Source organism: Saimiri boliviensis, chromosome 18 (assembly GCF_048565385.1).
Source record: "Saimiri boliviensis isolate mSaiBol1 chromosome 18, mSaiBol1.pri, whole genome shotgun sequence".
In the NCBI taxonomy this organism is placed as follows: Eukaryota; Metazoa; Chordata; class Mammalia; order Primates; family Cebidae; genus Saimiri; species Saimiri boliviensis.
Window position 1 is genome coordinate 36981998 of NC_133466.1, and position 25683 is coordinate 37007680.

The 25683-nt window shown below is 36.5% G+C and overlaps 1 protein-coding gene across 1 annotated transcript; it reads left to right on the top strand.

The window, feature by feature from the left end:
* Positions 1–187: 187 nt before the first annotated feature.
* On the top strand, positions 188–25140 carry CHMP2B (charged multivesicular body protein 2B). Its single transcript, XM_003928315.4, has 6 exons — positions 188–444; positions 13894–13985; positions 17066–17260; positions 22509–22611; positions 23152–23258; positions 23455–25140. Exons 1-6 carry the CDS (start codon positions 411–413, stop codon positions 23563–23565), a joined length of 642 nt encoding a protein of 213 aa, XP_003928364.1. The 5' UTR covers positions 188–410; the 3' UTR covers positions 23566–25140.
* Positions 25141–25683: the final 543 nt, after the last annotated feature.

Genomic DNA, 25683 nt, shown 5'->3' on the forward strand with positions numbered 1-25683 from the left:
GCGAGGCTGGCCGCGGCCCTCCGTCGTCCCCGAACCCGCGCACACCGCCCGCGGTCTCCCACGTCCTCCCGCCCCGCCGGCCCGCGCCGCGCCCCACCGCCCGCCCGCGCGCAGGGGCAACTGGCAGCCGCCGAGGTAAAAGGGGCAGCGGCTTCGAAGTCGCTAGTGCGCAGGCGCGAGCCCACCACGCGCAGGCGCCGCCCCGAAGTGACTTCTCCGAAAAGTGTCTTAGTTCCCGGTCACCTGAGCTCCGGGTGACGCGGCTGCGGTCGTCGCGGACAGCCGCCTTCCGCGGGGTCGCTCAGCTCCGCCGCCCCGGACCCGCCCAGGGCCTGTCCTTTTCCTCCAGCCCTTCCCCAGCGCCGGGCCGGATCGGGCCGAGCCGGGCCGCCGGGGCGCGGGCTTGAACCATGGCGTGCCTCTTCAAGAAGAAAACCGTGGATGGTGAGTTCCGGGCCGGGCCCAGGGCGCCCAGCTCGGGGTGTCCCCGGCGTGTTTCGGGGCCCGCCGGCCGCGATTCGGGCTGCCGTCCCTGGAGGCGGCGCTGCATCGAGTGGTCCCACAGGTGACCGCCCTGGGCGCCGCTTCCCCGCCTCCCTCCTGGCGCGGACTCACCTGGCCCTCGCTCCCCGAGGCAGTCCGGCTGCTCCCCTGTCCCCACGCGGCCCGCGCCCGCGGGTTTTCCTTAGCGGGGTCCCGGACCTCCGAGGAGGCCAGCGGGGGGCCGCCGGCCCTTGGAGATCGGGCGGGTTTCTCGGCTGCCCTGCCTGGGCTGCTGCTCTTCACCTGGGCGATGTCGTACTTGGGGGCATCCAGACAGGCAACCTGCAGGCTCAGCACGCAGTGAGCAGGGGACGCACAGGCTCCAGCGAGGGCGTGAAGTTGCGTCTGGGTCGGTTGCTCCAAGAACACCCCATCCGTGGAGAGATGGGAAACAAATGCTTTCTTGATTGATCCCAGAAGAAAAATAAACCCAAGGGACGTGCCCAGATTTAGTTTTCATCATGGATTTTTTCTCCCTTATCATTATCTTTTGCCAACTAAAGTAAGCAATGGGGTATATATTTGTCTTCATAGACGTTTAACATGTAAAGACACTTGGCGTTGTTTCCCCGATTTGGCTTAATATCATCTTAAGAGGAGAAAAAAGTGGATGTAGAGGAATGTACAAGTTTTATGGTACTCATCTGCGATGCCCATAATGTGTTTACATAACAAATGATATTTTCATTGACTGCTACCAGGAATTAAATGCATTCAAGTTATTTAAAAATTGTGTTCCCCATTATACGTTTAGTCTAGGTTTTTGCTGGTTCAACTAAAGAATCACTTCTTTGTAAGGGTCTAATTCTGCCACAAAAGGAGCAGTGGTAGCTAGACAGTGATTGGTACAAATAGGGTGCTCAGTGCAGACCTGGAAGTAACTCCTTCATTCCTTTGTGTTGACTATTCCAGTGCCACCAAAATTATTTTGGGAGGATAACAAAGAAGCTGTCTCTGCCCTGCCGCTCTACTCTTCATTTCAACACATAATGCTACTTTACCTCTGATTTATCACATGACATAATACATTTTTCCTTAATCTGGGAGATTGAACTTTTTTTCTGATTTATTGACTTTTTATTAAGAAGTACCATTTGCAATACCTGGAATAACTACTCACTTGATATACAGTGTGATACAATTATGTGAGATGGCTTTTATGTGTGCTTTTCAGGAGAATGCTGCTTAATCTTTAATATGGCACTTTATTTTTTCAGTGTTTTAGGCACCACTGTTGTGAGCTTCACTTATTTTACAGTACTCTAGGGAGTGGGGGTGGGGGCAACGATTTATTTTCTTGTTGCTCGAGTTTTATATAGTTTAAAAATTTTGTTGTTGTTGTTTAGTTTTATATGGTGAGAATTTTCTAAATGGAAGAAAAATGGTTTCGTCTTCCTTACTGTGATGTTACAATTAGAGTTAAATTTTTTTTTTAACAATAGAAGCCAGACATTCTAGTTTTAATTACTTAATACCTGTCAAATATTTTCAAAGACCTAAATCTCAGAAAGCATCTGGTGCTTTTGGAAGTCTAGTGACTATTGTACTTCGAGTGAAGAGGAGATTAAAAAAAAAAAGACAGTGGGGGTGTGCAATGAGGGTTTAACTCTATACTCATTTGCAGTTAATTCTTCCAATAAATAACCTTTTGCTGAATAGTCTTATTTGTAAAAGTCTTAAGGACTTCTGCTAGAAACTGTGCCACTAAATTAACTATATGTGCAATTTCCAAATTTAAATTTGGCCAGCAGGTGCATTTATTATAAACTACCAAGATGCATACTTGATGTTTTCTTACATTATTGTGTCAATTCCAATCATTTACTGACATCTTAATAAATAGATCTGTATTTTCATTATTTTGATATAGAGCTTTGCTTTTTTTCACTTCCTGTTTTATTGAAAGGAAGGTTTTTTGTTTTGTTTTGTCTAAAAGGTGACAGCATTCTTCTTGGTAATGAGGCTGTATATTATGAATATGCAATTTAATGTATTTTTATTTCTTTCTCTCTGATCCTTGGATTGATCCTGAGCTCTTTTATTGTATGCGGACTTTTAAATCCGTTCCAGCAGTAATGAAATTCTGATATATAAGTAACTGCCTATAGGTCTGGGGGAATAATTGAATCTTTTTTCTGTTTGGATTGGCTGGAAGAGTTATATACTGTATCATTAAAGACTACTGCACATGTAAATTAAAAAGGAAGACAACATTACAGCACTTATTACTATTCAGAGTTAGGTTTAATTCATTTTTGACACAAAGATGAACAAATCTGCAGTGTATGCTTTGCTAAAGAAATTAATGAGAGGTATACCTCAAGAGAAGAGAATGACTCTTTGGAATTTGAAATTACAGTTGAGTACTACTTGGATTTCCTTTTGCCTGTGAAAGGATGTACATATATATAGTGTAGTATGTTTATCTGAAGGTTTTTTTTTTTCTCCCTCCTTTGTAGACTAATAGTGACCTATTTAGGGAAGCTAATTATGAACGCTTAAATCAGGATCCCACTAGGACTTGTCATAAATGCACAATTAAACATGCCTTAAAAGTGAAGTTCTTGGCCAGGCATGGTGGTTCATGCCTGTAATCCCAGCACTTTGGGAGGCCTAGGTGGGTGGATCACCTGAGGTCCTGAGTCCGAGACCAGCCTGACCAACATGGAGAAACCCTGTCTCTACTAAAACTACAAAATTAGCCAGACGTCATGGCACATGCCTGTAATCCCAGCTACTCGGGAGACTGAGGCAGGAGAATCGCTTGAACCCGGAAGGCGGAGGTTGGGGTGAGTTGAGATCTCACCATTGTACTCCAGCGTGGGCGACAAGAACAAAATTCCATCTGAAAACAAAAAGTGAAGTTCTTTAAGCACTATATAATTTTTGTCTGTTAACCTCAGTAAAGACAAATTTGACTAAACTAACACAGTGCTAAGCCTTGGGCGTGCAGTATCTTATTTCTCATAAAACTTGTAAGTACTCACGTCACATCCTTACACAATGAGAAAAACAAAGGATTAAGTCATGTGTTCAAGATCATACAGCTATTAAGTGTCAGAGCTAGGATCTCATCCCTTTGAGTATTATTATTACTTTTTTCTTATTAGAGATTGATAGATGACACAGTTTAATTTTGCTTCTCTTATCAAGCACATGTAATTCTCAGCTTTTGGTAGCTACCATGCAACATTTACGTTCTTTCTAGTTCCAGAATTTTGTTTTGGAATTAGTGGTAGAACTTGCTTTCTAATGGTGGTGGAACTGGAAATAACCCGCTTCCCGGACAGAGCATTTCTTCAGAAGTATGGTCAGTTTCTTTTTGTTTTTCGTCTAAACCGTTTGAAGGAGTAGTGATGTCTTAACTCTACTTCTTTACTTAACAGACTGCCTCCCCCACCTTATAGCAGTTTATCTTGCATGGCATGTAATGGGATATTGCCTAGATGATCAGTAACTTCTAGGTTGTCAAATCTAATGGCCATTATTAATGATCATCTCTTGGGCCTATGTTTTGCATTTCATCCTAATTAATTTATTTTCTGAAATTCTGTCTCTTAATTTCTAAGACATAGCACTGTCTTAAGTTTCCTCAAATTCCTCTGACCACTCCTTTTCTTCCTCTTTTCTAGTTTTTCTTTTTTCTTTCTTTTTCTTAAACCTACGCCTTATGTGTTGGTGTTCTTCTTGGTTCTGTCCTGCGCTGCCATTGCTCTAACTGTATTCTCTCCCTGCATGATCTTATTTACTCCTGTTATAATTATAACTTATGTAAGGGTAGATCCCAAATTTGTGTCTCTAGATGTATTTTTGAGTTTCAGGCCACATGTCTGGCAGTTCGCTGAATATCTCTACCTAGGTGTCTCACAGTATCTCAAACTTGAGATCCCAAATAGAACTCATCATCATATCCTTTTGAGTTTTCCTCTTCCAGTGTTCGTAGTGCTTGATGTTGCCCTCTACCATCAACTGATTACCAAGTCCTGCTTCTTTTACTTCTTAAGTATTGGACACATAGGATCTTCCTCTGTGTGACTGCAACTCTTTTATCTAATCCAGATCCTACTTACCTTGCACTTTACTATATCACCTTTTGGCTTTCTTTCCTGTAGTTTCACAGGCCGTAAATCCTTCATCCATAAAGTTGGGTATGTGATTGAAACTTGAACCCAAATCTGACTATGCTTCTCCTCAGTGTAAACCCATTTAAGTCTTTGGCACCAAGAGGATCCACTGTGAGTGCTTTAGTAATGCATGTTTGGCTCTCCTTGAACTAGCCCTTCCCTTTCTTTCTAGCCATGCCTCTGGACATTTTAGTGTCCCACAGCACTGTTCTACTGTTCATTGGTATCTACCATACTCTTTCTCACCCTGTCATATTTTTGCTTATGATGTCCTTATGCCTAGAATTCCCTTTTTCTCTTCCTCTAGCTAACCTGAACTATCCCAGGTTTATTTCTTCTTGAGTCTGTATTAAGTTCTTCACTCCTTGAGTTCCCCTTTTGTAGCATTTCTTTCTAACTTGGATTCACTAGAACTGTAGTAGACCCTCCTGCACTTTCAAAGTTGAATGATGCTTATTCTGAGTCTCTTCCACATTTCATATTTGTAAGGGGGTTTCAGAGACTTCAGCAGAAATGAAAATATATCTGCAATAGTTTCTAATTTAGAGATTAAATCTCTAAAATAATACCATTTACTCACCAAAGTAGTGTTTCCAACATCCAGGGCTTAGAATAGTCTATATCCACACTTTACCACCCACTGTGAACTTTAGTGCAAGTTAGAGATAATTTGAAGAACACTACAGAGAGAAGAGGAGCAAAGCTTCTTGGCTTTTGCCTCATTGGGATGCTATTTGTATATGCTAGCTGTCCAAAGTTCAGAAAGTGTGAGGTTTTGATGAAGCGTGGATAAATCCTCCGTCAGTAGATCAGTTGTGATGCCATATTTCTAATGTTAAAGGAAATAAAATGCAATACCTTTCGGAAACGTTTCTTCTGTCTTCCAGAATAAAATACACCATTCTCATGGTGGTACCTGCAGAACTCAGATGTTTCTCAGGATGCAGTGTGTCCCTATAGTGCTCCTTATTCTGAATATTTAAAAACCTCAAGTTTTACTTTCTACTTAACCCCTACATTATTGACATACCAAAGAAAGATAATTGAACATGAAATTCAGGAACACAGTATGTTCTTCTGAGCATTTTCTTAGAAAAACATTCTCCCTACTTTTAGAACAGGTATTTCCCTAGGAAAAATTTGTTCCCTCTGTATTTCTGCATCCCAGCATGACTCCAAAGACAGACTTTTCCTTTCCTGCTACCATTTCCTATCTTCAGGTCCATTGGCCTTTGAGGCTTTTCTTCCAGGGCACATTCCCTCTTAATTCCCTCATTTAAGCTGAAAAATACGCTTTGACAGTTTTCTGAACTGAAGTTTTATTGACGATGTTGCTAGTGCCTTTGTCTTTGAGGACCAAATGAAACGCAAAGGTCTGCTGACATGTGCCCATCTCTAAACCTTCTTTTAGCTCTTGAAAGCACTGCCATTTTGATACTAATAAATTTGTTCAGATGAATTCCTCAGGGCTTGAGTGACTTGAGAGTTACTAGTAGGAGAAAAAAATTTATTTTTGCTGCCGCTTATGCTGCTATGTGAGTTGGCTTGACTGTCGCCTTTTCTCTTCAGTATTTTGCCTCTTCCAAGTCCTGCTGTTTTCAGCTTAAACCTGCTTATTATGTTGGTTGACTCCCTTGACCATATATAGGTAGAATAAAGCTGTAGTCATGCTTCCCCTTTGTTCTTTCTGTTTTCTATAGTTGCCTTTTGTTTTTTTATTACCATGTATTAAAACTGGTTAGTTAAGCTGATAATATTTGTCCCTGAGTTTCTGAAATACTATTCTCAAACCTGAGAAGCAAATTTGGTTTGCATATCAAATTCTAATTACTTCTCATCCACTCTGACTGTCATTTTCCTTCTGTGTCTGCGTAAATCTTGTTCCTAGAACCAGCACTTTCTAGATAGTGACCTTTAATGTTTCCTTTTAATGCCTTAGTGTTTGAGTTTGTAGTATTTTTGCAGTTTTTTTCTCTTCATCAACCCAAGAAGATGAAACATATTCACATAGCCAGAACCTCTTTTTACTTTACTGTTCATTGGCAAGCTTCATCATGCCTGGTTAGCTCAACTCGCACTCATTCTGGGCTTTTCTTGTATCCATCACATGATTAGATTTTATCCAGTGCTCTTACCAGTGTTACAATGCCCACTGTTCCCACTGATACCAGCTGTTACAGAGCTTGCTGGTAAAGTTTAAAGTAGAAGCTACTACTTCTCTGGATATCTTGATAACTTAAAACCAGTTAATGGAGATTGTAAAGTAGGATATGAGAAGTAGGATTGTTTCTTCTCACTTCATATTTTGAATAGGTTTAGAGTAACTGATAGGCAATTAAAAAATCACATAGATAAAAATACATTTATTAACAAATACATTTAATTGTAGGAAATTTGGCTTATTAGATTAAAAAGTCTGTTATAACCTTATAGTGAAGAACACAACATACAGTATAGTAGATACCGTCTAGTAGATGAGCTTGAATCCTGCTGAATGGCGGTGATTCACATACTGTTTCAGCATTTCTGAGGCATTCATCCTCAACTGCTTTGTAAGCTTGAGATAGCACCCACGTTTCCTTAAAAGAAAGGCACTTTGAATAGTATTACTCAAAAATTAATGAATGTCCATATTTATACTTGATAATTACTTTTTGCTTTTATCCTCAAATGTACAAATTATATCTAAACCAATGGTAGGGAGGACAGGCATGATTCAAGTTGGGACTTGGCCTCAAACCCCAAGTAGAGAATTCTAGTGAACTAGACTGGACCATATGGGAGACCATTTTTGTTTTGTTTTTGTTCTTTTATTTTTTGACTTTTTATTTTTGTAAGCAAATAAACCATATTGACTCAGAACCAAAAAAGGCAGAAACACCTACTGTCCAAATCTTAAGTCCAAGACTTAAGTCCATGATCTTACATTCTGCTGTAGACCTGTATATTTCCTTCAATAAGAAGAAACTGAATTAGTTGAGATAGGCTTTTAATGCCCAGAGTGGGGCTGGCCTGGGTGGCCTTTTCTAAGTGTTGTGCTGGGCTTTGAGAGGGTAGTAGATCAATCAAGCCTCCAGACCCTTTTTATCTCATTGAATGGTAGCAAAGAGAATATACCATGTCATATTTATGTACCTTTGGCATTTTCACAATGTGAACTTTTCTATTACCACCCATTACGATGTGATTCATAACAAACCAAAGGTAGATGAAGTCCTAGAGAATGAAAAATTCGGTGTAACCCCTATCTGCCTGAAGAAAGAAGCAGAGGATAGACAGGAGTCAAGCACTCCATCTTTCTTAGGTGGCAACAATACCCTGTACATGTTTCTGCCATGATCTTGCCTTACATTGAAAAAGGGGAAAAGTAGAACATTAAAGGGAAATAGCTGATTATTTCAGTGCTGCACGTTTCCATTGTAGAAAGCTACCTATCATAGTTCAGATTTTACCATTGTTAAATTATCTTTTTTGAAAACTGATTTTGTTTTACATTTTAAAGGCATATGTTAAATATGCCTGTAAGCAGAATCCTTTCACATTTCTGTGCATATGTTTGTACTCTAGATTGCTAGTAAGTATGATATATTGGGATGGTATTTGCATGAAGAAGGGTGGGACTACAAACAAGCAAATAAATAAACAAATGTATTCCCTTCTCTTAAAGAGATTGCAATCTTGGAATGAAATCATACCTACTAAGACATAAATCTAGTGGATAATAAACTTGGCTGTAAAAACATTAAAATTGTCTCAGACTGTTCTCAGATTATTCCTTCTGAATTATCTAGAAGACCAAATTATTAAATGTGGATTTAATACAGGGATTGTTTTTTAAAAAAGAAGAGTAATTTGTTAGTTTTATAGTATTTTATATTGTTTCATATGAAAATATGTTTTACTGTCTTTTCCTACTTACCATAATATGTTTTAAAGTGTTACAATTATGTTTTAGTATGTAACATTAGCCGCTGTGAGTTTATAGCTTAGAACTGTTTAAATATTAATAAGCCCATTAACAACTATAAGGCTGCGGAATATGCAGTAGTTAATTTTCTTTATTTTTCCTTTCATTATATACAGTGACTGTTATGGGGTATAGAGTTACATTAAATTGAGAAAAGTGAAATCAGACTATTTTAATTAAATTATGTGTTTTGTTGAATTTGCGTGTAATACTACTTGTTTTTCAATAAAGATGGCTATATCTAGTCTCAAGTTTGATTCTCAGGCACCTTGGGTGTTCAACAATTCAGTTCAGTTCTGACATTAATTATCTAGAGTTAGGGCAGACCCTATAGGTAAAAGACTCAGTCCCACAAGACTGCCCTAGTTCACATATCACTTAAAAGTCCACGGTTGCCACCAGCGTTTCTGATTGACTAGGTTTCCTTACAACTTCATGTTCAGGTTTGGTAATTCACTAGGATAATTCTCAGAACTCAGCAGAGTGCTTTGTTTACTGTTACTCGTTTATTTTAAGGTATACAACTAGGAACAGCCAAATGGAAGTGATCCATAGGTCAAGGGTCAAGGGTGGAGGACAGAGCTTCCGTGCCCTCTCTGGGTGTGCTATCTTCCTAGTACATCAGTGTGTTCACCAACTGAGAGGTTCTCTAAATCTCTTTGTTAAAGTGTTTTTATAACCTAATCTCAAGCACCCACCTCTCCTGACATATGGGAGTGGAGTTAAAAGCTTCCATCCTCTAATCAAGTGTTTAGTCTTTCTGGTGACCAATCTCATTCTGAGACTGCTCTCCCACACTTACCCCATATATTCAGGTATGGTGCAAAGGAGCATGTTGTGAATAACAAAAGACATTCCTAACATTCAGGGAATTCCAAGGGTTTTATGCCCTCTGTGCCAGGAACCCAGGACAAAGACCAAATTTATATTTTTAATTATATCACCCTAGTCATGAAAAAATATGTATGTAGATAAAATTTTAGATATTAACTTTCAGCAGTTGCTGTGCACCTGCATCAATTATCTGGCCCCAATTTAACTTCTCAGTATAGTGGCTTGTCTTTCTGAAGAGTATTGTTGTAGCTTGTCTAAGATCATCATCACAACCAGATGCGATGGTTCACACCTACAGCCTGTAATCCCAGCACTTTGGGAACCTGAGACAGATGGATCACTTGAGGTCAGGAGTTCGAAACCAGCCTGGCCAACGTGCTGAAACCCTGTCTCTACAAATATTAGCAAGGCATGGTGGTGCTTGCCTGTAATCCCAGCTACTCAGGAAGCTGAGGCAGGAGAATTGCTTGAACCTGGGAGGCGAACCAAGATTGTGCCATTGCACTGCAGCCTGGGCAAGATGAGTGAAACTCTGTCTCAAAAAGCAAAAAAAACGAAAAACACATCATCACTCTTTGATACTGCCACTTCAACTTATACTCGTTGAGTTTAGGGAGTCCTTAGTACACAAAGAGGTTGTACTCCAGAAGCTCATTTATTGTTTGAGTTTAAAATTTAGAGCACATTTCTATGGACACAGTGTGGTGAGTGGCAAATGTTTTTTTATCCATTGGCCTTGACAAAATGGGGAACTAAGTCCAGAAGAAGATTAGGTGTGTTTGAGTGTTGTGGATGAAGAGGTTCATGATTCCTCAGAAAGATCAGGGAAATGAGAGCAATTTTGTTGTTTGGGGTCGGTCTGTAGATGTCTGAGGAAAGATGTGTATTATGGGCTGAATTGGGCCTCCTCCCACCCCCCACAATTCATATGACAAAGTTCTGACCACTCATGTGACTGTATTTGGAAATAGGGCCCTTAAGGATGTAATTGAGGTTAAATGAAGTCAGATGGGGCCCTGATTCAATGACTGCTATCCTTAGAAGAAGAGAAAGATCCACAAGGAAAAGGCCATCTGAGAACACGGCAAGAAGATGACCATCTGCAAGTCAAGGAGGGGGCCTCAGGAAAAATTAAACCTGCTGGCCCCTGGACTCCTTTCAGCCATCAGAACTGTGAGAAGATACATTTCTTTTGTTTAAGCCGTCCACTTTGTGATATTTTGTTGTGACAGCCCTGGCAAACTAATCCAGCATGTTTCAACCAATGCTCTAGGAGACACTAGTGTCTAGGAAATATTAATAGATACTCCTCAAAAACAATTCGTAATACATTTGGTTAGTAATCTATGATCTATTCTCCATTTAAGGATTGACAATGCATACTCATGTATTAAATATTCCCAGAAGCCTTGAAGCAAAGAAATGTGCTTAATTTCTTTTTCACTTTCAACGTTACCCAAATATATTTATCTGTGGATCATCCACTCCCTCTCTTTTAAATGAAATGTATGTTTCCCATCAAGTCCCAGTCATTTTAGAAGAAGAAAGTAGGTGGCAGGAGAGAAAGCCCTCTCTTTCTTTATCTCTGTTAGAGATATGCTATGGTTTCATATACTTGTATTTAAACATCATGTAGAAATACCTCACTAGTAAATGCTAAGCATTAGATGTCCACCAATATAAAATTGAGAAACAGAATAAGCAAAAGAGGTACAATAGATGTCTTTTAGGTAGGATGTAGGAGCTTTGACATCTTATTTTTTTATTCAGAAAGTCATTATGGTTGATTAGCTTTGTCGATAATATGACTAATAACTATTAACTGTAACTACTGTAACAATAGATTAACTGTAATTACCCTAAAAAGATAATGATTTTTGGCTTTGCTGTTTTAATTGAAGTTAAATTCATATAACATTAACCATTTTAAAGTGGACAGTTCAGTAGCATTTAGTACATTCATTCACAGTGAGGTTTTAACAGCACCTGCATCTAATTCTAAAACATTTTCATCACGTGAGAATAAACCCTGTACCCATTAAGCAGTGACGTACTATTTTCCCTTCTCCCTAACCCCTGTAAGATACCAATTTGCTCTGTATGGATTTACTTTCGGTATTTCATATAAATGTAATCATAAATTGCGACCTTTTCTATCTGGCATAGTCACTTACCATAATGTTTTTGAGGTTCGTGCATGTTGTAGTATGTATCAATACTTCATTTCTTATGATAGCTAAATAATACTCCATTGTATTTTTGTACAACAATTTATCTGTGTATTTCTTTGTAGTCATTTGAGTTGTTTCCACCTTTTAGCTAATGTTCATAATAGTATGAACATTCATATAGAAGTATTTGTTTGAATACTTGTTTCACTTCTTTGGGTAAATATCTAAGAGTAGAATTACCAGGTCATACAGTAATTTGATGTTTTACTTTTGAGGCATCACCAAACTGTTAATTAAGCGTAGCAACCAAACCGTTTTACAGTCCTACGAGCGATATGCAAGGGTTCCGATTTTTACATCTTCAGTAGCACTTGTTATCTTCCTTTTTTTAAAAAAAATTGTTTTATTCATTCTGATGCATGTGAAGTAGTAGTATTTTCTTTAAGACTAATGATGTGGAGCACCCTTTTTATTTATTCATTGGCCATTTGTGTGTCTTTTTTGGAGAAAATCTGTTCAAGCCTTTTGCCTATTTAAAAGTTGGGTTTTTTTATTTTGTTTCTTGAGTTATAAGAATTTTTAAGTATATTCTGGATAACATTATCTTCTCAGATACATGATTTGTATATATTTTCTCTTTCTCTGTAGGTTGTCTTTTTGCCTCATAATGTCCTTTAATGCATAAAAATTTTTGATTTTCATGAGGTCCAATTTATGTTTCTTTTTCTTTTGCTCCTTATGCTTTTAGTGTCATATTTAAGAATGTAATGCCAAATCGCAGCTCATAAAGATTTACTTCTGTGTATTCGAAGGGTTCAGCTCTTACATTGGGGTTATTGATTTTTTTTTTGAGTTAATTTTTGTATACAGTGTGATGTAGAGGTCCAACTTTATTCTTTTTCATGTGGATGTCTAGATTTCCTATTTGATGATGAGACTGTTCCTTCTCTTATTGTTGTTGTTTTTAAATCTCTTTATTAAAAAGTTAGTCTTACTTAAGATCACTGGTTCAAGAGACAGAATAGTTGGATCTAACCAAACCTGGTGTTACTGCTTGCTACCTCTGTGGCCTTAGGGAAGTCACTCAGCCTTCCTAACATTCACTTTTCTTATAATAAAATATAGAAATGCCATAGCATTATTATGAACATTAAATTGTATAATGTAAGTAACTTAACAAAATTTCTGACAATAAGAGATCAGCGTTGCCAAGAATTAACATTCCCAGGTTATGATATCTGATCTTTTGAAGAAACCACTGTTTATTAACAACTAACTCAGATTACAGTCCATGAGGACTAAAGAATCCAAATGAATTCAGAGAAATTAGAAAGATAATATGATTGAGAGGATACTTGCAGTATATTAGAGCATTTGTATGTTATTTACTCCTTATGAAAAAGAAAGCCGAGGTTTAGAGTATTAACTAACTTTTCCAAGGTATAATCATGATGATCACGTGGCAGAGGTGAGATTCAAATACAGATCTGCCTCATTGGAAGGTCTGATATTTCACTGTTAATATTTACTACAGAAAACCAAAAAGATTTAATAAACATATAACCTGTCTTCCTTCTTAAATTTCATATAGTATTAGTCAGGAGACATGAAAAGGGTGTGTGTGTGTGTGTGTGTGTGTGTGTGTGTGATATATGTGCTATATAAAACATTGTATGCTAATCAGGTGAATATTTTATTGTTTTATACTTTTGTCTAAATCTCAGACTGTAGCATATTTCCATTCACCTGCTATCAATTCTTTATATTAGTAATATTTATAATTCAACTCTTAATATTTAATTTTTTAGCATATTAAAGTAAAATCAACACATTTTGACATCTAGTAAATCTAAGTTTGTTTATTTATTTTCCAAGATGGAGTTTTGCTCTTGTTGCCCAGGCTGGAACGCATGTTGCAATCTTCGTTCACTGCAACTCTGCCTCTCGTGTTCAAGTGATTCTCTTGCCTCAGCCTCCCAAGTAGCTGGGATTACAGGCATGCACCACCACACTCAGCTAATTTTGTGTTTTTAGTTAGAGATGGGGTTCTCTATGTTGGTCAGACTGGTCTCGAACTCCCAACCTCAGGTGATCTGCCTGCCTGTACCTCACAAAGTGCTGGGATTACAGGCATGAGCCACCATGCCTGGCCAATCTAAGTTTTTTTAAAGTGATGATCTCTGAATCCAGTATTTTAAATGGTATTGAAAATTTTACAACCCATAAATTTAGATTTCTTTTGTGATTCTCCTAGATGTAATAAAGGAACAGAATCGAGAGTTACGAGGTACACAGAGGGCTATAATCAGAGATCGAGCAGCTTTAGAGAAACAAGAAAAACAGCTGGTAAGTAGAACATTAAATTTCACTTTAACTTTTCAAACAAATTTGGAAATTACTGCAGGAATAATTAGGTAACTAGGAAAAAGGCACATGGCAGGTGGTAAGTGATTTACTTTACTAAGAAATGGCAGTTAATGATGTTTGCATCTTCTGCTTACCTTTGTTTATTGCGTCATTTTGCTGACTTTTATTGGGATTCTGTGTATTCTGTTGATTATAGAATCAAATTATTCTTCAGTTTGTGAGAGTCATGAGTGGCTAGAAAGAAACATTGCTCAAGACAGATCCACCTTCTTAGTTAACAGCAAAGATAAAATAGTCATGGAAAACAAAGGAAGGTCTTTTTAAAAAAATGCATTACCTCATAGGAGTCTTACTTGATGTTTTAAAGATCATTGTGTCTTTGACAATGAGTATACTTTTATGTATAGACTGGTCTGGTTCATTTTGACATATTTTGTATGCCATGTTTTTATGTGTATGTTGCCTTAAATCTTTAAAAAACAGCTTTATTGAGGAATAATTGAAAAGCAATAAACATGTACATATTTCAGTTGTACAATTTGATAGGTTTTGACATGAAAACTATGAAAACTCATGAAATCATTATATTACAGTCAAGGTAATAAACATACCAGTCTTCCCCAAAAGTTTCCTTATACCCCTGGAAGTCCCTCCTACCCATCTCTTCCTGTTGCCCTTCTTCCCAATGAAGAAAATACTGATCTGTCACTGTAGGTGAGTTTTCATTTCTAGAATTTTATATAAATGGAATAGTATCAACTCCTTTTTTTATGGCATCTTTCACTCAGTGTAATTATTTTAAGGTTAATCAGTGCTGTTTCATGCATTATTGTTACTTTTTATAGATGAACATTATTCAATTGTTTGAATATTTCACAATTTGTTTATTTACCAGCCAGTGGATGTTTATGTTGTTTCCAGGTATTGGTTATTTGAATAAAGTTGTTTTAAACATTCAATCAAAGTTTGTAAGACATGATTTTCATTTTTCTTGAGTATATTCCTGAGAATGAGATTGCTGGATCATAGGGTAAATGTATGCTTAACTGCTAAAAAATTAAAATTAAAGTGCCAACAAATTTGCAGAATGCCTGTAATGTTCTCTTCCCACTAGCAATGTATGGAAGTTACAGTTGTTTCACCTACTTGTAGTTGACAGTCTTTAATTTTAGCTATTTTAATGGGTATATAGTAAATGGTCATTTTAAATTTCATTTTCTTAATCACTAACGAACATCTTTTTAGGTACCAGTTTACTAGTTACTTGTGTTCTTTGCCAGAGTGTCTATTCAAATATTTTACCCATTTTTTTCCTCAAGTTGTTTTCTTATTTAGTTGCAATAGATCTTTATATATTGTGGAAACAAATGCTTTATTAAGTATATGTTGTGCAAATATTCTTTCCAAGTTCATAAGCTTGTCCTTCATTTTCCTAAGTGTCTTTTGAGGAATAAAAGGGTTTTTTGGGGGTTGTTTTGATCAAGTACAATTTTTTATTCTTTTATTCTTTTTTTTCAATGTTGGAGTTTCTTACAAATGTCAGTTAGGCCAAATTGGTGATAGAGTTTTTAAGCCTTCTGTACATTGCAGATTTTCTACTTGTAACAATTAGAGTGTATGTTTAATAGTGGAGTTGTTAATATTTCTCATCCTTTTTTCTGTGATTAGTACTTTTAGTGTACTATTTATTTTTAGTGTACTAGCTATGAGTGCCTAACCTTAAGTCACTAATATTTTCTCTTGTTTTTTTCTAGAAATATAGTTTTAGTTCTTTAGTTATACTTTTTCTGTTTAAGCTTCTGAAGTATTTATTTTTTTCAAAACAAACTTTAATGCTGTAAACTCTTCAAAGAACTATTTTAGCTGCAACTCACAAATTTTTAGATGTTGCATTTTCACTTTATTAAGTTCAAAATATTATTTCTTCTGTGCTTTTTTCTTTAACCCATGACTTATTTGGAACTATTATTTTTAAATTTCTCTTGTGATTTTCTTTTCATATTTTTTTACTAATTTTGAGTTTCATTGTAGTTAGAGAGTATACTTTGTGTGATTCCAGTCCTTTAAAATTTATTGCACCCTGTTTTTTGATGTAGAATATGGAATATTTTGGTGATTGTTTAGTGTACACTTGTAAAGAATGTATTTTCTGCTTTCAGTGTTGGAGTTTCTTACAAATGTCAGTTAGGTCAAATTGTGATAATGTTTTTTAAGCCTTCGGTATCATTGCAGATTGTCTGTCTACTTGAAACAATTAGACTGTATGCTTTAGAGTGGAGTTGTCGATATTTCTCATGCTAATTCTGCATTTGTCTGTTTCTCCTTTAAGTTCTATCCATTGTGTTTTATATATTTTGAAGCACTTTTATTAGGTACATACTCACTTAAGATTGTTCTGAAGATAGTTCTGGTATCTTTATGTATTGATTCCCATATCATTATGAAATATTTGTTCTCAAGTTTATTTCATCTCTGTTAATATAGCCACTCTAGATTGGCAGGTTTTGATAAGTATGTATATAGCATGTATTTTTCTGACCTTTCACTTGACTTTGTTTTTGTATAAATTGGTATCTTGAGATAGCATGTAGTTGGGTTTGCTTTCTTATCTGACAGTCTGTCTTATAATTGAGGTATAAAATGAACTATTTTCTTTAATATAATTATCTATATCATTAGTTTTAGTTCTGTCACCTTGCTTTTTATTGCTCTGTCCCACCGACTCTTTATTTGTATGTTTCATCCTTTTCCCTTACCTTCTTTTGGATTGTCTTTTTTTCTTATTTTAAAATTTTCTTTTGGGCTCTAGGTGTGCGCTGTTTTTGTAGACTTGCTTTGTATTCATGGACGAAGGTACTAGTTCTGTCCTTCCCATGTAAACGTGTAGGCTAAATTGCTTTCTTAGATTACTCTTCTGCTCTGTGACTTTATAATAGCCTCTTCCCCTCTTCATGATCGGGGAGAAAGGGTTTGTTATGCATATTACATCTGTTCTGAAATAAATTATTGAAGACTACCTCTCAATGATTTTATTTTCTTCTGTTTGTTTCCTCTCTTAGGAATTAGAAATTAAGAAAATGGCCAAGATTGGTAATAAGGATGCTTGCCGAGTTTTAGCAAAACAACTGGTGCATCTACGGAAACAGAAGACAAGAACTTTTGCTGTAAGTTCAAAAGTTACTTCTATGTCCACACAAACAAAAGTGATGAATTCCCAAATGAAGATGGCTGGAGCAATGTCTACCACAGCAAAAGTAAGTGAGAGCCTTTATATCCATAGATTTATAATTTTATCAACAATATTTAAATATCAATATTTAAATCAGACTTAAAGCACCTCCTGGTTTATATGTGGTACAAAATGTGTGTGATTTTTAGTAAAACAGGTTATAATACTAGGTAATTACTTCTACATTCTTTGATGATATGTTTTAATACACGAGTTCTTGTTTAAGGACAATCCATTTTCTTTTCTTTTCTTTGTTTTTTTTTTTTTTTGAGACAGAGCCTTGCTCTGTGACCTAGGCTGGAGTGCAGTGGTGCCATTTCGGCTCACTGCAAACTCTGCCTCTCGGGTTCAAGTGATTCTCCTGCCTCTGCCTCCCAAATAACTGGGATTACGGCGTGTGCCACCACACCTGGCTAGTTTTTGTATTTTTAGTAGAGACGGGGTTTCACCATGTTGTCCAGGCTGGTCTCCTACTCCTGACCACAGATGAGCCATCCTCTTCAGCCTCCCAAAGTGCTGAGATTACAGGCATAAGACACCGTGCCTGGCCGACAATCCCATTTTTTTTTTCTTTTTTTTGAGACGGAGTTTCGCTCTTGTTACCCAGGCTGGAGTGCAATGGCACGATCTCGGCTCACCGCAACCTCCGCCTCCTGGGTTCAGGCAACTCTCCTGCCTCAGCCTCCCGAGTAGCTGGGATTATAGGCACGCGCCACCATGCCCAGCTAATTTTTTGTATTTTTAGTAGAGACGGGGTTTCACCATGTTGACCAGGTTGGTCTCGATCTCTCGACCTTGTGATCCACCCGCCTCGGCCTCCCAAAGTGCTGGGATTACAGGCTTGAGCCACCGCGCCCGGCCCAATCCCATTTTCTAAGGATCACATGTAGCTTCTCATTTTATAAAATTGACTTTAAAAAGTATTTGCTTTTTTTCCCCTTGAATTGTCAGAAGATTTTTGACCTTCTTATCCCATTAAGCTATATGTTCTGACTACTTTTGAATGATAAATTTTCCTGAATTCATTTCTATGAATGTATCAGAAGATCACATGAATAGTAAGAAGATTTATCAGAACTTATGTTTTTCTAGAACTTATGTTTAACTTACTGCATACACACACACAAACACATTTTTATATATCTATAATCACTGTTTCTACTGTAGAGTTTAAAGGATTCTGAGTCTTTCAGTTCTCTAATAAATAAAGCACTTCTTGATACTGTTAGTAATCAAAAGATGTTAAGACAGAAGCTCTGCTTTCACAAATTTTATAGTTCAATTGTGGGAGCTTAAGATATGCCTCTAGGAACCTACTCACTATATATCAGTCTTGCCAAGCTTTATGAACTGCTTGAATAGGATAATCTAAAGCACCATGCGTAAGACAGAGGTTTTAAGAATATCAGTAGATGTTAGATGTAGAGAAATGGAAGTGTGAATACAAAGGGCAAAAGAAAAAGATAACCTCAGAGGAAAGTACAAGGTTTATGTTAGGGAAATGGTATACAGGCAGTTTTTGTTATTCACAGTAGTTATGTCCTATGAACTCGGGAGCACTGAAATAGTGCATATCAAACCATTGCTCCCAGGGGAAGTACAGAGTTATATCTCTGTGAGCCTTTGCTATTCATCACCTAATCTCCACCTAACCTTGTGTTTCTGTTTAAAGACGTCATATTTAACATATAATTGATTTGCTCATATTTAGCTCATGACTAATGGCACTATACCTCATGCCAGAACAAAGCTTATCTAACATATATTTTCTGCATAAAGCACATCATGTCCTTCTTTCACTTAGGAACACTGGATAGCATGTTAACACAATGCTTGAGGGTCATTTTAATCAGTGAGATCACCAACAAAAACCACAAAAGCAAGAAAAATATGACACTAAATAGACTATGGAAAAGACACTTAATTTTCAGTAAGAAGGCAGAATATCACCTGGTTTGGCCTTAGCTGGAAATGTGCATGTCAGGTGACTCAGATGTTTTGCTGCTTTGCACATGTCCACAGATGAGCATTAAAACACTGCAGATATTCATTTGAGGCTACAAAGAAATTTTAATGAGTCGGTAAATTCTCACATATGGAATCCACAAATAAGAAATAGTAACTGTAATTGCGTTTTAGACAGCAGAGCACTTGAAAGTTGAATGCTGTGCAAACATACAGTTAGAAGGAATAAATTCAATATTTGATAGCAGAGTAGGGTGATTATAGTTAACAAAAATCTATTGTACTTGGATGGTAAACAGCCTAATACTCTGACTTGATCACTATGCATTATATACATGTAACAAAATTTTACATGTACCCAATACATTTGTGCAAATAAAAAGTAGAATGCATCCATTTTATGAAGTACAAAAAGTACAGTGGTGTGTTATCATCTTTAAAAAGAAAGTTTCAAGCCAGGCACCAACCTTCATGCCTGTAGTCCCAGCACTTTGGGAGGTCAGGGCGGTGGATCACTTGAGACCAGGAGTTCGAGACAGTCTGGCCAACATGGCGAGACCCCGTCTCTACTGAAAATACAAAAATTAACTGGGTGTGCTGGTGGGCACCTGTAATCCCATCTATTTGGGAGGCTGAGGCAGGAGAATCACAGGAACCTGGGAGGCAGAGGTTGCAGTGAACCAAGATCAGGCCACTGCACTCCAGGCTAGGCAACCGAGACTCTGTCTCAAAAAAAAGAAAAAGGAGAGAACGTTTCAGTATACGTACATTTGTTTCTCCGTTTCCTTATTCTTTTTGTTTGTTTTTTGAGACAGTCTCACTCTGTTTCCCAGGCTGGAATGCAATGGCGCAATCTTGGCTCACTGCAACCTCTCCCTCCCAGGTTCAAGTGGTTCTCCTGCCATAGCCTCCCAGGTAGCTGGTATTGCAGGCCAGAGCCACCATGCCTGGCTGTTTTGTGTTTTTAGTAGAGAGAGCATTTCACCATTATTATCCAGGTTAGTCTCAAACTCCTGGCCTCAAATGATCTGCCCACCTTGGCCTCCCAGAGTGCTGGGATTATGGGTGTGAGCCACTGCGTGCTCAGCCTCAGTTAACTTCTTCTTCATGAATCTTAGTTATTTTGCAGTGAAAAACACTGTTAAGGCAAAAACTTTTCTTTTCCTGTTTTGGTTTTACAAACGAACACAACTAATTATCTAATTTGGGGAAAACATCATATATGAAGATTACATACGTAGCCTGAGAACTTGTTAGTAGTATTGAAGGGAAAGATTACCCATTATCAGTATTCTGCAGTTGCTGGGCCACCTAATGTGGTCCTGCCATGTGGACCTGTGTGAACCGACATTCTCATTTAAATTTCTTAGACATGTTAACTCAGCAAATATTTGGTTAGGTCTTTTAGGTAGAGATGGAGATGAAGTGGAAAGGAAAATTAGACAAGAGCTTAACCTTCATGAAGCTACAGTCTATTTAAGAGGAAGCCCATGGGGAGGTAGTTTGTGTAGTGGTTGGAAACTTGAGCTCTGGAGCCAGACTGCTTGGGTTCAGATCTCACACCACATAGTAACAATGTGACCCCGTGTAAGTTATTTTGCCTTTCTGTGCCCTCCTTCTCCATTTGTAATAGAGGGAAAATGGTAATACCTAGCACGTAAAGTTTTGTCAGATTTAAATGTCATGTAACTTTGATAGTATATGTAAAGTGCTTAGAACAGTGCCTGGTGAGATTATATAGGCATTAGCTACTCTATCAACAGCACCATCATCACCATCATCATTATCATTAGTATTGTTTACAACAATGTAAGTTGCAATTAAAGTAATTTAAGTTATACCAATAAATATAAAATTTCATATATCCTGACTAGGATCTTATAGACATGTCTATTCTAATCTGGGGTGTCAGGGACTACTTTCCTAAGAAAATGGTATGCAAACCGAAATCTGAAGGGTATTGAAAGTGAAAGCAAGTAGTGAAGAGGATTCCAAGTGAGGGACTGGTACACATAAAGGTCCTGTGGCAGGTGAAAACATAGCACATTTAAGGAACTAAATATATGTGTCTAGAGGGCAATAGTGCAGAATGAGACTGCCTTGTTAAGCAGAGGTTAATCCCTGTTAGGTCTCCAAGGGAAATTATGGTATTTGGCTTTTAGCACGTAAGAGTAATGGAAAGCCGCTGGAGAGTTAGGTGTGTTGGGGGTGATGAGGGGTGTGGGGAATGCTGTGTCACACTTGGAAAGATTACTTTGGCTACAGCATTGCATACAGTTGAAAAAGGACTGTTTGCTTCATATCTTTGAAATCAACAAGTTTTCTATTGTATAATTTATTTTAATATACTGAATTAACTATATAATGCGTACATATATGTTTATTTATATTATGCATCATATGTAAAAGTGCAGTCATGTCTGGCTTAATATTAGGGATACATTTTGAAAAATTCACCTTAGGAAATTTTATTATTATACAAATATTATGGAGTATACTTACATAAACCTAGGTCATATAGCCTGCTATGCATCTAGGCTATATGGTATAGCCTGTTGGTCATAGGCTACACTGTACTGAATATTATAGGCAGTTGTAACATAATGATTTAATTATATGTGTATCTAGACATATCTAAACATAAGAAAGATATAGTAAAAATTTGGTAAGCTTATGGGGCCACTGTCTTGTATGCTGTTGGCCAGTAACTAACTATAAGTACATGGCAAATGATTGTAAATAAATTTTGGTGGTACTAGAGAACATTAATTTCTTAATAAAATGAGTTGTGAGTATATAATGTAAGAGAATTGTTTTCACATAGTTTTTCAAAACTCACATTTTTATGTTTCTTTAAACCATGGTTTTAAATGTGTTAATAGATTAAGTATGTATGCTAGTGTATCTTCTAATCTCTTTTAGACATTACAAATTTTAATGAAAGTTTTTATAAAAATTAAATTTAAAAATTTATTGATAGTACCTACTTGCCACATGAATAGGTAAATTTAATTTTCTTATTTGAAAAGCAAAGGATTTTATGCTGATAATTTTTTTATTATATGATTTCTTGTCTGTTGTTCAGATGAGGTTTTTCACACTGGCCTTTATTATATAGATGTTAAGCAGATGGTTTCCAAATGACTATTTCATTTTTTTCTAGACTATTTAACACTCTATATTTGATTGCGGCAGGATGGGTATCTTTTAAAAACCTATCTATATTTGATGTGTTCCCTTTTGACTTACTCCATAGTAAAATTTTCATAATTATGGAACTAACATGAATCTTGTAAATATGTTTATAGACAATGCAGGCTGTTAACAAGAAGATGGATCCACAAAAAACATTACAAACAATGCAGAATTTCCAGAAGGAAAACATGAAAATGGAAATGACTGAAGAAATGAGTAAGTTTAATGAGTTGTAATGAAATGTATAGTTTTCTCATCTTTGAGTTGGCCATTTATTTACTATCAATCTCTTATTCTCATTCATGAAGGTAGAAATGATGAAACCTAAAATGAAAGGCTCAAAATTCTATTAGCATTTAACTAAGGGAAAGGTATAAAATATGTTACTCCATATCTCTATTACATATTGGCTTCGGCAGTTTTACTTTATTGATTAGTATACCAAAACCAACTTGTGAGGTAAATAATTCTTCATGATATAAGTAGTTTCAGAGTTATGTCGACTCATTGATACCATAAATTTGTCTGTATTGGAAGTAAAGGTAATGAAACTCTTTTGTTTTTATTCTCATTTTTACCCCCTCTCACGAGAATCTTCTAATGTTTACTTTTTGTCTTTTTGAATAGAAACTCTTGTTATGGTTTAGTTTGTTTACTGAATTTGCCTTCTGTAATATACAAAATAGTTGGGCTAACCTGTAAATATGTAAGTCTAACCTGAAGTAACTGTGTTGCTTCCTCTCCCTTATTCCCCAGTCAATGATACACTTGATGACATCTTTGACGGTTCTGATGATGAAGAAGAAAGCCAGGATATTGTGAATCAAGTTCTTGATGAAATCGGAATTGAAATTTCTGGGAAGGTATGAACATTATCTTCCCTTAGTTGGAAATAGTGTCTACCCACCACCTTTGTCACTTAATTGTTTTGTTTTTACTATGAGGTGCATGTTTTTATTTCTGTTTCAAAAGTAAGTTAAACAGACATCTTTACAGCACATTCCATGTCCTTGTCCAAATGTTTCCTAATGCACGGTGTTCTTTCTTGGTTTGCTATAGATGGCCAAAGCTCCATCGGCTGCTGGAAGTTTACCATCTGCCTCTACTTCAAAGGCTACAATTTCTGATGAAGAGATTGAACGGCAGCTCAAAGCTTTAGGAGTAGATTAGTCAAAGAAAGTCACAATATTTTGCTTACTTATAATTATGTAGTATAAACCAAGCACAGTGCAGATTTCTTTTACAAAACACATGTATTTTGCAAAAAAAAAAAAAAAAAAAAAAATGAAGACCATGAGTGAACAGTTGTTTCCTAACCCATGGCTATTTTGAATCTTTTGCCAAAGAATGACGATGATGCAAAAATGGGAACAGTTTGGATTTTAATTAGAACCGTTCAGGAGTGATGATGTGTAAAAAGTTGATTTCTCTTTTGCATGGCCCAGAGAAATTATATTACTTCATGTCAGTTTATGTTCTACATCTTTTTCACTGAATATAAACTCTTGTTAAATGCCATGAGGCACCAACTTAAAGAGGGTTGTAAAAATATTAAAAGTGTATCATTAATTCTGTATCTGTTGCTTGTCTTTTGTAAGCGATTATGTATCATGACCATAGGCAGTTACAGTTGCCAAATTATTTTTAAATGGTCAAAAAGAAGAGTGCTATTTAAACATCTGTCTTAAACAAAAACTATCAATAACTTTTTTCTTTTTCCTTTGGGAGAACATTCTAGTTGGTAAGTTTATTACCTTTCAAAATGTGCTTGGCACCTACCTTTCGTAACACAGACCTATTGTGCACATCTTTAAATTATTTCAGCTGGCAGAAAAGAATTACATTTTAAACTGAAATCAAGGCCTCATGCAAAGATTATCCTGGCCCTTTTCTAAGCTCATAAAAGTGAATTGAATATAATTAGTAAAAATAGACAATGAATAAATAACACTTTATAGTAAGAAAACAGTATATTCTGCCCATCTAAAAAGAGAGTATTATAACTGATTTTATGAATTGTAATTTAAACTTTAATTTTGAACTGTATTAATGTGTATATTGAACCTTCTAAATCGAAGCCGTTATTCTCAATTAAGTACTGCAACTATGACAAGGCTTGACCTACATTTTTGAAATAAAAATTAACATGTTTTGGATAAATAAACTATAATTTTACGAGAAATTACTGCCTAAATGTGTATTAGCAGTATTTTTTAAGGTAAATTGCCATGATATCTAATGAACGTGTAGACAGAGAAAATGAAGGAGTGCCAGACTAGTTAGAATTTAGGATTAGGTTAGTTTTGAAAAATGACGTGATATATGGGTTTTAACACATCCTACCATGAAAACTGGAGGAGATAGGTGTGACCTGGTTAATTTGGGATGATGGACATTTTGCACTAATATTGACAGAATACGTCTTGGGACTAGTATACATGTGACATGGATTGCTAGGAGGAACAAAAAGCTAAACTGTATAGTTTATATTCCATAAACCATTTTATAATGTTCAAAGATTAGGCTTCATTATTGATAGTATTAAATACACAGTTTCTCTTAACAGTGATGGGTCAGAACATTTTTCTGGATTATGGGACGTTTACCAGAACACGTTTTGATTCTTGAATGTACATAATAATGCCATCTAACTTATTTACTTTCTTGTTTACATGTGGGGGCTTTCGTTTTTAAAAATTATTTTGTTAAAAAATCTCAATAAAAATGTATTATTGTTGTCCTTTTCTTCCTTATCTTTTTTTACCCTTTTTGGCTGCTGCTAAAATTAAAAATTGGATGCATATTTGGTAATTTTTCAAAAGAATGATCTTTAGTATTTTATCATTTTCCTGGAAGAACAATTAGATAAACTCTGCTGCTTACGTTTAAAACAAAAAACAAACACTCTCTTTTTAGGAAATAATTGGTACAAGACTGATGTTTGTGAATGTGATAAGCCTAAGAATTGATGGTTTCACATTAATAATTTTTTCCCAATATTTTCAGGAATTAAGCATTTTTAAGTTTTATTTTTAAACTTATAAGTCCTAGTGATTTATTTCATTTCAGTCAAACATGGATACCACAGAAGAATTGGAATATAAAAGACAGAGTGGTCATTCTGATTGGCTACATCTATGAAGTGTTCTGGTGGTCGTTTTCACAATCACTGCCACTGTAAATTTGTAATGTTACCCTATCCTTTGCTAAAAAGAAAAGAGTTCCTTTTGAGACTTTAAAGAATAGGAAATAAGGATTCTTATAGATTGGCCTTAATGAAAATACTGG

Excerpts from the sequence above, each read along its gene's own strand:
- CHMP2B (XM_003928315.4), top strand. The coding sequence starts at position 411 with ATGGCGTGCCTCTTCAAGAAGAAAACCGTGGATG. Across the intron at positions 445-13,893 it reads CAAGAAGAAAACCGTGGATG|ATGTAATAAAGGAACAGAAT; the intron begins GTGAGTTCCGGG and ends TGATTCTCCTAG. Across the intron at positions 22,612-23,151 it reads GGAAATGACTGAAGAAATGA|TCAATGATACACTTGATGAC; the intron begins GTAAGTTTAATG and ends CTTATTCCCCAG.